This window comes from Schistocerca gregaria, chromosome 7 (genome assembly GCF_023897955.1).
Source record: "Schistocerca gregaria isolate iqSchGreg1 chromosome 7, iqSchGreg1.2, whole genome shotgun sequence".
Taxonomy (NCBI): domain Eukaryota; kingdom Metazoa; phylum Arthropoda; class Insecta; order Orthoptera; family Acrididae; genus Schistocerca; species Schistocerca gregaria.
Window position 1 is genome coordinate 360415119 of NC_064926.1, and position 17083 is coordinate 360432201.

The 17083-nt window shown below is 39.8% G+C and overlaps 1 protein-coding gene across 6 annotated transcripts in view; it reads right to left on the reverse strand.

Annotated features, from left to right (window-relative positions):
* Positions 1-2012: 2012 nt before the first annotated feature.
* Positions 2013-17083, reverse strand: part of LOC126281755 (T-complex protein 11-like protein 1) — a 120964-nt gene continuing 105893 nt past the window's right edge. For all 6 annotated transcript variants that reach the window (XM_049980950.1, XM_049980945.1, XM_049980947.1 and 3 more), the window contains 3 exons: positions 15527-15708; positions 5384-5550; positions 2013-2512 (listed from right to left, as the gene is read on the reverse strand). In XM_049980950.1, the coding sequence (XP_049836907.1) occupies positions 2301-2512; positions 5384-5550; positions 15527-15708 (561 nt within the window). In that variant the 3' untranslated portion in view covers positions 2013-2300. The remainder of the gene's footprint in view (positions 2513-5383; positions 5551-15526; positions 15709-17083) is intronic.

Below are 17083 nucleotides of genomic sequence, written 5' to 3' on the forward strand. Positions count from 1 at the left end.
AATTCTGTTTCATTGCTAGCATTGCCTGTCAACTAAACGCAGAAACAGACGCACATAAAGTGTAAAATGATGGGACTTACAGTCGTTCACACTGTAGACAACAGCGAGCATAGGCGAAAAGGATAGAGCTTTAGGGACTATTCCTTGAGACCCAAGACAAAAAACAGAAAACTTAAATGAGAATAGTAGAACACAGAATATATGACATGCATCCAGAAAAATCTTATTTAGAAGTATTGGGGCTGGGGGGGGGGGGGGGGGGGGGAGGAGAGAGATTTTCCGAAGGAAAGATCCAGAGGCATGCAGAAGTTCATCTTTGTTATCAACGTGAATGAATTGGAACAATAGAAAAAGAAGGTTCAAAAATCGTCATTATTATGTCAACAGGTAAGAAATTATACCTACTGGTATGAATCATTTTTAACATTGTGCTGCAACACACTTGCTAACCACATCTGTATCTCTGTACCACTACTAGTCACTTCCTTTTCTGTTCCACTCACAAACAGAACAAGCCCTAATCTCATCTATGTACATCCTCTGCAATCCATCATATAGTGCATGGTGGAGGGTACCCAGAACCATTACCAGTCATTTGTTTTTTCTGTTACACTTGCAAATATAATGAGCCCTAATCTCTCTAATCTTACCTAAATGGTCCTTACGTGGAATGTACATTGGTGGCAGTAGACTTGTTCTGCAGTCAGCCTCAAATGCCAGTTCTCTAAATTTTCTCAATGGTGCTTCTTGAAAAGAACATTGTCTTCCCTCCAGTGATTCCTATTTGAGATCCCAAAGCATCTCCATAATACCTGCACGTCAACAATGGGTCATATTAGTGTCCTATATGCGATCTCCTTTGCGGATGACCCACACTTTCCTAAAATTCTCCTAATAAACTGAGGTAGATCATTTGTCTTCCTCACTACAGTCCTTACATGCTCATACATTTCTTATTGCTTGCCAATGTTACACCTAGACATTTAATGGACATGAATGTGTCAATCAGCACATTGCTTTATGGATTTGTTTTTCCCACTCATCTGCACTCATCTTACCTTTTTTTTTACATCGAGAGGTAGCTGCCATTCATCACACCAACAGAAATTTTGTCTACTTCATCTTATATCCTCCTATAGTTACTCAATTTCGACACCTTCCTGTTCACCCAACATCGTTGCAAATGACCACAGATTGCTACCCAACCTGTCCACCAGATCATTTATGCACACAGAAAAAAACAGCAGTCCTATCACACTTCCCTGGAACAATGCTGACAATATCCTCATCTCTGACGAAAAGAAAACGTTGGCCTCCTACTCTGTTTAACAGAGCATAGTGATTTCAGCTCAGTTCGTTTTACTTTAATGGGTTACAAGTCTTTCAGAAATTTGTCTTATAGCTCCCTTATGGTACTCCTTGTGCTTTAAGGTCTATTCATTACATATTTAGTACACCGTATGTGCCAGAATGTATAAGGGTTCTGGAGAGTAAAGTAAACATTGTGTCATTGACATGCTTCTCACACTAGGAGTTTCATTTCCAATTGCTGCACACGCCACTATAAACTTAGCAAAGTTCTGCAAACAATGGTAAATCTAAGAACAGAAAGAAGTTTAATTAATTTGTTTGAGAAAAAGGTGCGATTTACTACCATCAGTCAAAAACAGACTGCCAGTCAAGTTTGTTGATATTTATGGTTGTGTCTAAGTTGCAGTATTTTGTTTTGCTACTAGCAATTTCAAATGTAACTGTATTTTACTGTTTTTTTTTTTTTGTGGGTGGATTCATTCTAAAATAAGCTTAGGGAACACATTGCAAATAGGAATCAGGAATGCACGACAGAAAATAACTCCACTTATGGATAAAGGAAAATAAAGCGATAAAAGACAATTGAGTGTATTTGTATATGCTTTGTGTGTGTGTGTGTGTGCGCGTGCGTGAGAGAGAGAGAGAGAGAGAGAGAGAGAGAGAACGGATAAATAGACATATTTCAAATAAAATTTGTTAAATTGTTAATTAATACACATGTATTTCATTGAAAATATGGATAACTTACAAATCGTAGTAGTTAAGTTATACAATAAATACTTTATTTATTTATTTTTAAGAAAGAAACTAACAGCTGTATTCCCTTTTCATATTGTGAAAAATGGTCTGTATGAAAATATTCCTGATCATACACCATTGTTTAAATAAATGGAGGAATCTGTCATGGAATACTCAGTTGGATTCCAGTTACAATTAAAAAGAGTTTCAATGAGAGTTAACAATGTTTCTCAAAATGAAAGTGTAAGTAGCTAAGGTGATGCTTTTGCAGATTTCACAGCATCTGCTATAATTTCACTATAGTATTCACCATAAACTGCACGATTATGTGATACCAGGCGAAGAAACTGGCCAGTTAGTGTTGTGAGTTCTGCTTTCAGAAAGGACAGTCCAGGAGGAACCTGCACAGGTGCTGCTGTCGGAGATGTTATTGTAAGTTCTAAGAACTCCATTATTCGCAAACCTGTAACAGAAATTGAATACTGACAAATTGAAACATTCAGAGATGTGGAATACAAGAATGCCATTTTGACAATATAACTACAAGAAGAGGAAAAACTCAAATTTACACAAACACTCATAAATCAATCAGTAACAGTGTATACCAGAAGCACTGAAATAAATGCCTGACAAAGAAACAAGAAAAAAGTAAATACATATAGGATGGATTGTTGTTGTCGTCATCACTAAGTTACTCTCAGTTTTTGAATGGTTTTCACATTAAAAAATGCATGTCTCATTATTAGCAAAAACTATTAACATACATGGAATGCACACTTTCCTTTTTAGACATTTCAGAAGTTTCGGTTTTGAAACTCTACTTACTTTACCAGACACAATTCAAGTTATTTTTACACTCCAATCTCTCTCTCTCTCCCCGTCCAGCCACTATCATCAATATCTCTCAATACAAAACTTTTCAATTTGTGTATTTTCTTTTCAATATGTTGGGCATATATTAATCTTATTTTGATTTTCAGATCTGCTTGCAAATTTTCTATATTACATTCTTATGATTGTCACAAGTTGTTCAATTAATTATCCCATGAGTCATAAATGAGATACTGTGAATTTATTGTGTTTTCAGAATTTTATTAGTATATCTCTATCTGGCACACACTCTCTTTGGTAGCATCTAGCATTAGCACTCTGCGATGCTCTCAGTCTTGGTGAAATCATTAGGACACATACTGCTCTTCTATCGATCTTCTCTATCTCTTCTATTAATCCCAACTTTGGATGTCCCAGAGTAACCTGACAAGCAAAACTCATATCCTCTACAGGTCTACCACAATTTCGCTAAATTTTCTGGCATTCTACATTTCCCATATACAACAACAATGTCCTCAAGTGACTTTGTGGAGGTCCTGACATTATCTAACATATCATTTTATATGTATAAATAATGAACAGGACTGATCTTCTAACACTTCTTTAGGACAAACCTTATGTTACTTTCAGAAGAGATAGTTTCTTTTCTATCAAGAATGACATGTATGTTCTATGTGCTGGTAAGTCATAAATACAATCACAAGCCTGGTCTGATGTTCACTAAGTTGATATTTTCTTCACTAGGTGGGAATGTAGGACTGTTTCAAATGTCTTTTGGGAGTCAAGGAATGTGTTGCGAACCACTTTCTAGATTTCATATGAACAAAGTGAGATGAGTTTCATACAATCAATCACAGTTTATGGAATCCACGCACATTTTTAGATTTTTCGAATTTGTAGTTAAGTTTATCTACAATTTAGTCAAACAATACAAAGTCATCAGAAAAATGAAAGTGTTCACATATTTCATTAACAGTTATTCCTTCTTTAGTTTCCCAGTTTAATGACCTGAAAACAACCTCTAGAAATGGTGACAATAGTTTTGGTGATATGGAATCTCCACACCTGGAGACTTTACCAATTCCAAATTATGCGCTTCTGAGATGAATTCTACAACACGTTTCACATTTCAACAATTATATATAATATTGCTCAATTTACTAATGCCTTGTTTCACAAGGGCTCTTAGCACTGATTTTGTTTTCAAAACATACGAATCCCAAGGCAAAGTGGTAATTTACATTTAAGTGTCACTTTTTCACAAAGTGTGTTGTCAGTGCTATTGCATTCCCAGTACTCTGTTGCATGTCCATATACTTATTCCAAATGTCAAATTCAGGAGGAAATGTTTCAACTATTCACAAACAGATGGTGTGTGGTTGTTGCACCAAGCTCCAAGTGCCTTGCGATGCAATTTTCTCCATTTAGCCTGGAATGGTTTGCAGATATAACACAAAAGGTTGAGGTGCAACAGAGATTTTGTAGTTCTAGAGAAATGAAGAAGAGCAAGTACAGCGTTTGTTCTACAAGACTATTGAGTCAGCTAAGGCTATGAACCTCGTTACAAGTAATTTCAAACTGTGCAACTGACAGCTTTGATTTTAAAAATGTTGCTGAAACAGTGTTGTCAATGCAGATATTCAAGATCTCCAAATGCAGTATGATCAAAGTGCCTCAAACACATTTATCTCTAATAGATATTAAAAGCTTTTACTCTGAAACAGAAGAAACTAAAATGTCAATGTACTGAAAAGACGAAATAACAAGGCTGATGTACGCCATACTTCATCTGGTAGACCGGCAATGTTTATCAACTGCAGCAAGACAGAAAGACTTGTTGGTGATGTAGCCATTTCTTCCTCAACAGCATTACGAGCTCTACTTCAAACTATGTAACTCAATTCCAAGAACAGAACGTTCAAAAAATTGAAACAGAAGTCAATACTGAGTTAGAGACTTAATATTAATTTTGTTCTTCTCTTGTGAAAAATTTAAAACATATGAGAAATGGTATTTGCTGATTGCAGTTCCCTAGTTAAAATTTTGCTGCTGTATTTCTATACTTGCATTACCAAAAATAAAACTAAGTGTTTCAATATTAACAGCACAAAAAATAAACAAATAAATAAAATAATAAAAATAAATAAATAAATAAAATCCCTTCTTACTGGCATTTGGAAGCAATCAGCTCCATAGCATGGCACTTAGCAAAATTATGTGGTATCAGTATATCTTCTCAAGTTTTTGGTTTCAAATAAGTCATGAACAAAGAGAGATAAATTGTCTCCTGACAAATGTGAGATTTGGCACTTAGATATTTGACATTTCCACTCTTCATATGATTTACTGCTCTTTTGGCAAATTCCCCTTACTGAAGTTTCACTTGCAATCACCTTAACACAGCCATTTTTGGAGAAAGCACACAAATTTGTGGTACTTTTACAGGCATACATTTTATTTCAATAATTTCAAGCAATAATGCATAAAAAACAAGCACACTTACGAACAAGTTGTTTCACTTTATGTTCTGGCAATGCAACACTGGAAATCTGAGAAGTGAGGGATGCAGTTGCAGTTTCGTCCAGCTGAGAAAATCCACATTCCACTAAAGAATCATTTACATCCTTGATTATTTGCAATGATACATTTGGCATCACGTCTGTCAGATCCCTAAAATAATGAATTAAAAAACTTTCACAAATTTTAGGAGTTAAAAGCATTAGAAAAACAAATGAAAAACAAAAACTTCAGAATTCCCACAAGTTAAAAGAATATCAGTACGATTAAAATATGAAGAGATTATGCTCAATTTTACAAAAGAAGTAGAAATAAAAATCAACTTAACCAAGGCCCAGTAACAGGGCTGTGAAATTTTATCATCTGTCTGTACCTTCTCTCCTACTCATTAGACCATGTTGTTCACAAACATCTTATACAAACTGCTACAATTTCTTTTCCAAATACTGTGTCTGCATTCCAGTTACACATGATGTTGATTTGTTGTAGTACACAATAATCTGAATTGTTTTTCATCTTTCACAATATATATGAAGCTTCATATAGGATTCAAGTACTGCACGTACATTTGCAGGTAACAGCTTCACTGCATTGGTTCGGTTTTTGAGGAAATGGTTGTCTCTCTAGCAGTTACATGAAATAACAGAAAGAAATAAAGATATTGTCATATTTATAGACTTGTAGGATTCGTAGAAACAAAACCCTAGTGAAATAGGCCATTAGAAATGATTGTATGAGAACTAAAAATGGGCTTAAAAGTAAAGAAAAACTCTGCAACGACGAACAAACAGATTCACCCCTCCATAAGATACTGCACCTCATGACACATACATTACACATACATTTCTGTTTATACACTCCTGGAAACGGAAAAAAGAACACATTGACACCGGTGTGTCAGACCCACCATACTTGCTCCGGACACTGCGAGAGGGCTGTACAAGCAACTATCACACGCACGGCACAGCGGACACACCAGGAACCGCGGTGTTGGCCGTCGAATGGTGCTAGCTGCGCAGCATTTGTGCACCGCCGCCGTGAGTGTCAGCCAGTTTGCCGTGGCATACGGAGCTCCATCGCAGTCTTTAAACACTGGTAGCATGCCGCGACAGCGTGGACGTGAACCATATGTGCAGTTGACGGACTTTGAGCGAGGGCGTATAGTGGGCATGCGGGAGGCCGGGTGGACGTACCGCCGAATTGCTTAACACGTGGAGCGTGAGGTCTCCACAGTACATCGATGTTGTCGCCAGTGGTCGGCGGAAGGTGCACGTGCCCGTCGACCTGGGACTGGACCGCAGCGACGCACGGATGCACGCCAAGACCGTAGGATCCTACGCAGTGCCGTAGGGGACCGCACCGGCACTTCCCAGCAAATTAAAGACAATGTTGCTCCTGGGGTATCGGCGAGGACCATTCGCAACCGTCTCCATGAAGCTGGGCTACGGTCCCGCACACCGTTAGGCCGTCTTCTGCTCACACCCCAACATCGTGCAGCCCGCCTCCAGTGGTGTCGCGACAGGCATGAATGGAGGGACGAATGGAGACGTGTCGTCTTCAGCGATGAGAGTCGCTTCTGCCTTGGTGCCAATGATGGTCGTATGAGTGTTTGGCGCCGTGCAGGTGAGCGCCACAATCAGGACTGCATACCACCGAGGCACACAGGGCCAACACCCGGCATCATGGTGTGGGGAGCGATCTCCTACACTGGCCGTACACCTCTGGTGATCGTCGAGGGGACACTGAATAGTGCACGGTACATCCAAACCGTCATCGAACCCATCGTTCTACCATTCCTAGACCGGCAAGGGAACTTGCTGTTCCAACAGGACAATGCACGTCCGCATGTATCCCATGCCACCCAACGTGCTCTAGAAGGTGTAAGTCAACTACCCTGGCCAGCAAGATCTCCGGATCTGTCCCCCATTGAGCATGTTTGGGACTGGATGAAGTGTCGTCTCACGCAGTCTGCACATCCAGCACGAACGCTGGTCCAACTGAGGCGCCAGGTGGAAATGGCATGGCAAGCCGATCCACAGGACTACATCCAGCATCTCTACGATCATCTCCATGGGAGAATAGCAGCCTGCATTGCTGCGAAAGGTCGATATACACTGTACTAGTGCCGACATTGTGCATGCTCTGTTGCCTGTGTCTATGTGCCTGTGGTTCTGTCAGTGTGATCATGTGATGTATCTGACCCCAGGAATGTGTCAATAAAGTTTCCCCTTCCTGGGACAATGAATTCACGGTGTTCTTATTTCAATTTCCAGGAGTGTATATAAACAAAGTTATTTTGCACTACAAAAAAATCAGAAAATAAGTAAATAATATACAAGTAAAATGATAAAGTTACAAAATTCCATCACATGATAATACCATTTTGGAAACTATTTAATAAATGCACACGTGAGTTCACAAACAAATCATTATGCAAAGTGAAGGAATGAAGCAAGGAAGACTAGTGTTCAATGTTCTGTTTACAACAAAATAAACTGAAATGGAGCAAAAACTTGAACTTGGGAATGAAATTGGATGTACCGTTTTCAAGGCTATCATCCCAATATTTTCTTCAATTCAGAGAAACCTCTGAACATCTATACCTGGACATCCAAAAGAGGACTGCTGGTCCTTCTGAACAGTCAAGTGTGCTAAGCACTGCAGCATGTCACCCAGTCTGAAAAGTATAAAGCATCACCAAGCGGCATAGAGGTCACAAGAGTATCGATAGAGACCATCGACAAGACTCACTGGAAACGTGCCGCCAACGCCCTCTCAGCCGCCAGAGGACCAGTTTAGTCAGTTAGTTTAGCCAGTTAGTCTGAGCATGTTATGCCAGTCAGTTCAAGTCTGTACGCCGTGGAGTTCCAATGGGTCACTGTGAGATGGAGCCACAGACTTAGTGTCTAGCACAGACAGACAATACTTAGTATTCTTTTACTGAAAATAGTGGGCTTCTACTTCAACAGCATTGAGGCTATGTGGTCTAAACAGAAGAGAGCTTACACGGCAGCTCATGGAGACTTAAGTTGTTTATGAATAAAGAACCCAGTTATTAACTGTATGCAGTTTGCTCTTGTGTTTCAGACTGCAGGAGTTTCTAATTGCAAATTTGTTGTTGTGTTCTTGCATGTATTCCAGGAGGGGAGCCACAGAACTAATTATATTTCTCTTTTCAGAGGCTTTGCTTGTTTCTTTTTTTGGTACTATGTATTTGTGTAAACCATGGCTACACCGCCCCCTGCCTACGCGACTCAGCCACAGACAGCCAATCTAATGGATTTAACACAAGCTTTTCAGTTTTGGAACCAACAAATTGCTGCCTTGCTGATGACGGTACACCAACTTCTAGCTGAACAAGCAATGGTGGCTGCACAAGGGATCAACCGACATGCTCAAGTGCCGCAGCCCAGTATACCTATGTCCTGGCAATTTGCCAACACAGAAGAGGTATTGTACAAATACTTGACACAGTTCCAAGCTCATTGTGCAGTTCATTGCATTCAAGGTACTGTGAAACTACAATACTTTCTTTTGACTGTGGGGTCCCCAGTGTTCAGGTTAACACAAAAACTATTCTCAACTGCGTCTCCTGACGAATTTAGCTATGCTGAAGTAATCGCTATGTCAGCCAAGTACTAAGACTAAGTTCAAGTAGTTGCAGCCAGTTTTCAGTTTTTTTCATTTGCAAAAAAAGCCAGAACAGACTTACGATCAGTGGTATGACTAGGAAGTGTAAATTTAAGTGGTGTTATGGCAACTTTTACAGTGATCTTATGATTCGAGATGCTATAACATTCAGTGTCACCGATAGCAGAATATGGGAAAGAGATCGTAAAATACTCTGATACTTCACTCCGTCAAGTGTTGCAAATCTTAGAGCAATATGATTCGGGTACTATGGCAGCCAATAAGTTTGACCAGACCCTGATTTGTTGGGTTGAGCCACCCCTTGCTCGCTACCCGCCCCAAGCAGCCACAACAGCGAGCACATACATGGCCGTGTCGGACAGCCACGTAAACATGTAAACAGACATGTGCACTTAGTGAAGTCTTGCCCTAGATGTTTTGCTCGCCATAAAAGACAGAACTGCCCAACATGTAACGCAACATGTTACATGTGTGGAAAAAAAAAGGGCCATGTCCAAACAGTTTGTTTGCAATGGCTAATTTTGCCCGCTCCCAGAAATAATAGGCTCGTGCACGTGCAGTGAACGTTGTGTTGCAGTGAACGTTGTGTTTTCCAAATCTCCAACAGATTCTGACAAAAGTAAGATTAAGATTGTGCCTCCTTCTCACCCTAGTGCTGTGCAATGACATCCTAACAAACTATTTGTCTCATTACGCATTGCTGGCTGTCGTGCGAACTTTTAGTTAGACACAGGTGCCTCAGTAACCTTGATTAATAATGCCATATATGAACAGTCAGGCTCACCACACCTTTCTAAATCTAGCAAGCACCTCACTGCTTACAATGGATAGGAAACTCCAGTGCTTGAACAGTGAAGTTTGTTTGCCACATAAAAATCTCACACCAGGACAGTGAATTTTACTGTATTAAAATCAAGATACAGTGAGAACATTTTCAGTATAGATGCCTTTGATTTGTTTGGCCTTAACATTTGTGACAACGTTCTTCCCATATCGGCTTGTGATCCGAAAGCCAATGTAAGCTAGCTTGCTTAAAGAATTTCCTGAACTATTTTCTGAAGGAATGGGAAAAGTTAATAACTTTGTAGCACATGTTACATTGAAAGACGATGCACAGCCTATGTTTTCTGGAGCCTGCCCCATCCGAATTGCTTTACGAGGCAAAGTAGCCAGTGAATTGAAAGAACCGTATGATAATGGTGTAATTGCTCCCATTCAAGCTAGTCAATGGGCAAGTCTACTAGTTTTGTTGCCTTCAAGTCTACAGTCAACCCATAGACAGTAGTTGATACTTATCTGTTACCTTGCCCTGAGGAACTCATGGACAGACTTGGTGCAGGATGTTACTTTCCGATCAGTTTGCATGATGCCCACTTGCAAATTTCATTGGATGAAGAATCACAGAAAGTGTTTGTTGTAAATACACACTTAGGACTGTTTGAATATTTGCTTTTGCCCTTTGGCAATGCTTCTGCATGTGCCACTTTTCAACATTACTTGTAACAGCTGACTGCAAAAGTGCCATTTTGTTCAAACTACCTTGATGATATTGTTGTCTCAGGCCGTACACCAGAGGAACCCATCGACAATTTACGTGTTGTCAGAAGCAGAGAAGCAGGACTCAAGTGCCATCTCGAATATTGTGAATTTTTTCAAACTGAACTACAGTACTTAGGTCACATGATAAACAGTCAGGGTGTGCACCCCCTCCAGTCTCATTTGCTTGCACTCTGTGACCTGCCTGCCTATTCCTCGCAATGTGTCTCAACTGCAGTCAGTACTAGGCAAGATGACATACTACATTTGGTTCATACCAAATGCTGCACAGATTGTGGCTCCATCGCATTGCTTGCGACACTAAAATGTGCCATTTGTGTGGTCTAAAGATTGTCAAGACACATTTCAGAAACTCAAAAATGCTTTCTTTAGCGACATATGTTTAGTGCATTTTGACCCTGCCAAGCCGGTAGTTTTGCAAGTCGACATTTCCTCATACAGAATCAGCACTGTACTTTAACAAAGAATTGGTACACAAGACAGACCAATTGGTTATTGGTTTTGCCTCAAAGCTGTTAACTCAAACACAGTGCAGTTACTCACAAACAGAAAAACAGGCTCTCGCTATCATGTTTGGTGTGAAAAAATACCATCACTATTTGTATTGTCACAAGTTCTATTTAGTGACAGGTTACAAGCCTTTGCAGTCCTTGTTTCAACTGTCAAAGTCGGTTTCTACACACACTGCTCAAAAATTGCACTGCTGGGCTTTGTTGCTTTCACAGTATCAGTATGAAATAGTGTACAGACCTACAGCAAAGTATGGTAAAGTAGATGCCGTATCTCGCCTTCCAATTGGCATAGACTGATTTTGATGCATCTGCCGCATTTTGTTGCCAAATCGATGCGCAGGACTCTGAATTGCTGGAATCTTTTCCCTTGAACTACAGAAAAATTACACAGGCCACAGAAGGAGACCCAGACATCAATATTTTGTTGCATTATTTTCACACATCTTGACCTCGTTCCTTGAACAGTACCCAGAAACTCAGTTGTGCGCCAACATTTTGCATGTCGGCACAGCCTTTCAGTTTAGCAAGGTCTAGTTCAAAATGACAGTGGAAAATCCAGTATGCTTATTCCCAAAGTATTGCAAAAGATACATTGCGAATGCTCCATAACGACATTGGGGAATTTTTTGCACTAAAAAGTTACCACACTGGCACTGTACTTGGCAGGGCATGGATGCCCACACTGAATAGATGATGGCACAGGGTCACACATGTGTGTAGAACCAATCTGCGATGCCACATACATTTGCAGCTTGGCCTAATACTAAATCGCCATGGCAATGAGTGCACATAGACTTTGCAGGACCATTTTGGAACACTCGCTGGCTCATAGTGGTAGACTCTTTTAGCAAGTTCCCATTTGCGGTGCTTATGGCTTCTGTGACATCATGAAGCATCATTCGCCGTTGTCCTCAATATTTTGCAACGGAGGTTTGCCAGAAGTACTTGTGGCGGACAACAGGGCAGTCCAATGGAGAAGCAGAGTTCTTCGTATGCACTTTCAATCTACAGATGGCCGAGCTTCGCACCACCCACACATGGGAACATATGCTGCAACTCTTTCTCAATCTCCTATCACTCCCACCCATGAGACAGACCATCACCGGACTCTGCATGGCCACTGCCATCGGATGCTGCTACACTTGCTACACCCATCACAACATCCGGTGCCAGGGGAGGAATGTGCTTGTGTATGACGCCACCAGCATACCATGTGGCATAGAGGTTACAAGGAAACGCGCCACCATTGTCCTTGAAGCCGCCAGTATCTAGGATCGCCGCCGCAGACCAGAGGGCCAGTGTAGCCAGTTAATTCGAGCCTGTTACACCAGTTAGTTTGAGTCTGTATGCTGTGGAGTTCCAGTGGGTCACCGAGATGAAGCTGCAGACTTAGCCTCTAGCACAGAGGCAAGCAGTACAAGTAACATTAGAGCGGACTTCTATTTCAATAGCATTGAAGCTATGTGGAGTATACAGAAAAGAACTTGTGCCACAGCATGTGGAAACTAAAGTTAAGTAGCTCTTTGGTTTTGAATGAAGAATCCAGTTTTGTGCAGTTTATGTTATAGCACAAGGATACCGGAGATCAACCAACATCGTCTCCTTGCTTTCCATGGTACAGCTCTACAGAGACAACGAGACGACATAAAAGCTGCTAAAGAGAATACAACAGCATCCCAAATATCTTTTAGTTAATCACTAACGTCCAAGCCTTCTCTTCAATGAATATTAAACATTCAATAGCACCAGAAATCGACTGAGTTAAGTGCATTCCACAACTACAAGTGTATTCATTTAACAGTTTCTGTGGGACCTGGTCATGAAACATGCCTGTATATAGCTTTCAGAATGCTAATTAGAAAATTTATAAGCAAAACAAACTAAATAATTAAACACAAAAATTGTGTTTGGAGTATAAAAATAAATAGCATACTGTTCTAAACTACTGGGAGGAATTCCTGCACAGAACAGAATGAGTGTGCCACAAGGAGACTTTTCAATTACATTTGAAGACAACCACTCAATCCCCCCTCCCCCAGGTCTGCTGGAAGCCTACTGAAAATGAAACCTGCTGAATAATACACACCTTTATGTACAATTTTTAAGGAAGTGTTATCCAAGAACATATCGTTTTTCCCTCTAGTGTTCACTCAATTATACTGAGGTAACAAAAGTCATGGGATACCGATATGCACATGTCCAGATGTTGGTAGTATCATGTAAACAAGTTACAAAAGGGCACTGCACTAAAGGAGTAGTCATTTTGTACTCATGTGATTCATGTGAAAAGGTTTCTGACGTGATGGCCACATGATGGGAATTAACAGACTTCGAATGCGGAATTGTAGTGGGAACTAGACACATGGGATATTCCAGTTCTGACATCATTAGGGAATACAATATTTGGAGATCCACATTGTCAAGAAAGTGCAGAGAACATCATATTTCAGCCATTACCTTCTACCACAGAAAAAAAATGGTTCAAATGGCTCTGAGCACTATGGGACTTGACATCTTAGGTCATCAGTCCACTAGAACTTAGAACTACTTAAACCTAACTAATCTAAGGACATCACACACATCCACACTCGAGGGAGGATTCGAACCTGTGACCGTAGCAGTCCCATGGTTCCGGACTGAAGCGCGTAGTGGCCGGCTTCCTACCACAGGCAACGCACTGACCGACAGCAGCATTTGCAGAGTTGTCATTGGATACAGACAAGCAACAAAGCATCAAATAAACTCAGAAATCAATGTGGGATGTACGATGAACATATCTATTACGAGAGTGCAATGAAATGTGTCATTAATGGGCTACGGCAGTAGATGACCCACGTGTATGCCTTTGCTAACCACACGACATTGCCTGCAGTGCCTCACCTGGGCTTGTGGCTATGTCGATTGCTCCTTCGACGAATAGAAAACTGTGGCCTGGTCAGATGAGTCCTGATTCCAGTTGGTAACCCCTCCCCCCTTCCTTCCTCTTCAGCCCTTCTGCCTGAAGAAAGAGCCACTGGCTCCGATACCTTGCCTACCTCTTGTTATGTGTATGTTCTGCTGCTACTTACTGAGAAGATTTTTTGTCTATCCAATTAAATTGATTTTTTTGTTGTTATACTATAACAATTTTGGTATACCTAATGGACTGGCTCAATACCTAAAATCTTACACATAAGACACAATGTCTATATGAATTTGTATGAAATGTAAACAAATATAGTTACATTAATTCTGACTGAATAATATATTAAAAATAAAGATTCCAAGACTTACCAAGCGGGAAAGCGCCGGCAGACAGGCACATGAACAAAACACACAAACACACACACAGAATTACAAGCTTTCGCAACTGGCAGTTGCTTCGTCAGGAAGGAAGGAAGGAGAGGGAAAAATGAAAGGGTGTGGGTTTTAAGGGAGAGGGTAAGGAGTCATTCCAATCCCGGGAGCGGAAAGACTTCCCTTAGGGGAAAAAAAGGACAGGTGTACACTCGCACACACACACACACACATATCCATCCGCACATACACAGACACAAGCAGACATATTTAAAGGCCAACCTAAGTTCAGCACATGATCAACATAGCTCATCTCAAACCAACACTTTTTCGATTTTTTTCACACCTTTATCTCTCCCTATATAAATCTCTCTTTACTTTCACTTTAACCTCATATTACCCTTTCCACCTACCAATACCATGTCAACCTCACAACATCCCTACAACGACCCCATTAAATTTTATTTACATTCCCTCCGCAAACATGCCTTCACCCTAGCCAGATTACGCTCCCATATTTTATTTACTCAGGCTTGTCTGACATTTGGCATTACTCCCAAAGGCCTCACACTTAAAGTTCCCATCTCTGGCTGGCCTTTAAATATGTCTGCTTGTGTCTGTGTATGTGCGGATGGATATGTGTGTGTGTGTGTGTGTGTGCGAGTGTACACCTGTCCTTTTTTTCCCCTAAGGGAAGTCTTTCCGCTCCCGGGATTGGAATGACTCCTTACCCTCTCCCTTAAAACCCACACCCTTTCATTTTTCCCTCTCCTTCCTTCCTTCCTGACGAAGCAACTGCCAGTTGCGAAAGCTTGTAATTCTGTGTGTGTGTTTGTGTGTTTTGTTCATGTGCCTGTCTGCCGGCGCTTTCCCGCTTGGTAAGTCTTGGAATCTTTATTTTTAATATATTTTTCCCATGTGGAAGTGACTGAATAATATTATTCACCACCAATGTTTCATTCATATGAATCCCTGGATAGTAAAATTCAGAATCATTTGGTAAAAAATTAACCCTTAGCTAATTTTCTAATACCATTACTCTACTTCACATCTGCATTCTGCACACATAATCATATTAATGGTACACAATATTCTAATTTCAGAATTTTTGCCTTTAGGTATTTAAAACTTACTGATTGCTGTGTACTTCTGCCAAAAGTACAGTGAGATGGTCCTTCAACATGGTCTTGAAGCTCGTGTTCCCTACAAGTGCACTGACTACACTTGTAACCACAAGTAGAATACTGCCCATTACTGAAAGGCGAAGTGTCTGATCCCCAAGGTCCAAATAACGAACTTCATCCATTATCAGAGTCTGTTATAAAGAGATGCTTACATTTAAACAAAATCACATGTGCACAATTTATTTTTTTTGGAAAGATATCATGTTACTACCACAGCTTCTGAGGATCATTCTCATTATTTCCTATTATATCTTCACTTACTTGGCACTCTACCAATATTCAAAAAAGCCAAACAAATCAGATGTATCTGGTACTAAAAAGACACCAGGTAAAGTAGCAAAATAGGGTGGATATAATGTGAATGAAAGATTTTATAATGAACAGAAAGTCTGAACACTTTTTGGAGTCACAAACTATTTCGTTCTGAAATACTGCAAGAGGTGTAAAGAGAGACAACACAGAATATAGAAAGGAAACAAGAGTCTGAATGGAAAGTTTGAACATTAAGAGCACAACAATATAAGACAGACAAAGTACAAGAAATATTTTTTTGAGTTGTGAATCATCTGTCTAATGTTCTCTATAATATGCATCTCAGCTCCTAGGAGGGCAATTCAAAGTGAAATGTCACGTTCCTACCAAAATAATTGTTATTGTGATTTTCCACTATCAAATCATTACTCTGGAAACTTCTTTAAGGCACAACTGTTTCTGTTCTATGTTGCAACTGATATTTTACACACTTTTCAAATTCAATTCAAAATATAATTACTTTGTATTGATTTCGAGAATGAATCTTTCACTCGGCAGTGAGATGTACAGTATCATCTAACGTCCATAAAGATCAAAACTGTGTGCTTTACCAAGATAGAAAAAGGGAAGATTAACAATTAACATCCCATAATTAAGAAGTCATTAATGATGGATCACAAGCTCAAGTTAAGGGAAAGGTGGGTAAGGAAATCAGCCACTTACTTTCAAATGGAGTTGTCAGCATTTGAATTAAGTGAAATAGAGAAAAACAGCGAAAAATTGGAACTGGGATTTGATCCGTTGACCTACTGAATGCAAACCAAACCCAGATCTTTTGCATTTTCTGAGCCTCTCCCTAACAGAACTATTCAAGCACACCCGAAAGCTTAACACAAAACTTGAACCTGGATATATCTTTCCAACATATTCCCAAAACTCAATGTTTTGCATGAACATTTGCATAAAAATTAATATAATAATAAAAACGTGTCAGTTTAATGTTAACCATTTTTTAGTTAAGGTACAGCAATTGTGATATTTTATCAGTAATAATTGGCAAGTGCAACAATTTTAATGATACTTAACACAAATCAACAAAGTGTTTCAAGAGAGAATGCTCTTATAACCAACAAATTACCAATATTTAACACATATAGTAGAGAATCAAGTAGGTAAAAAGACGAGGGCTAGTAGAAATCCTTGGGTAACAGAAGAAATATTGAATTTAATTGATGAAAGGTGAAAATATAAAAA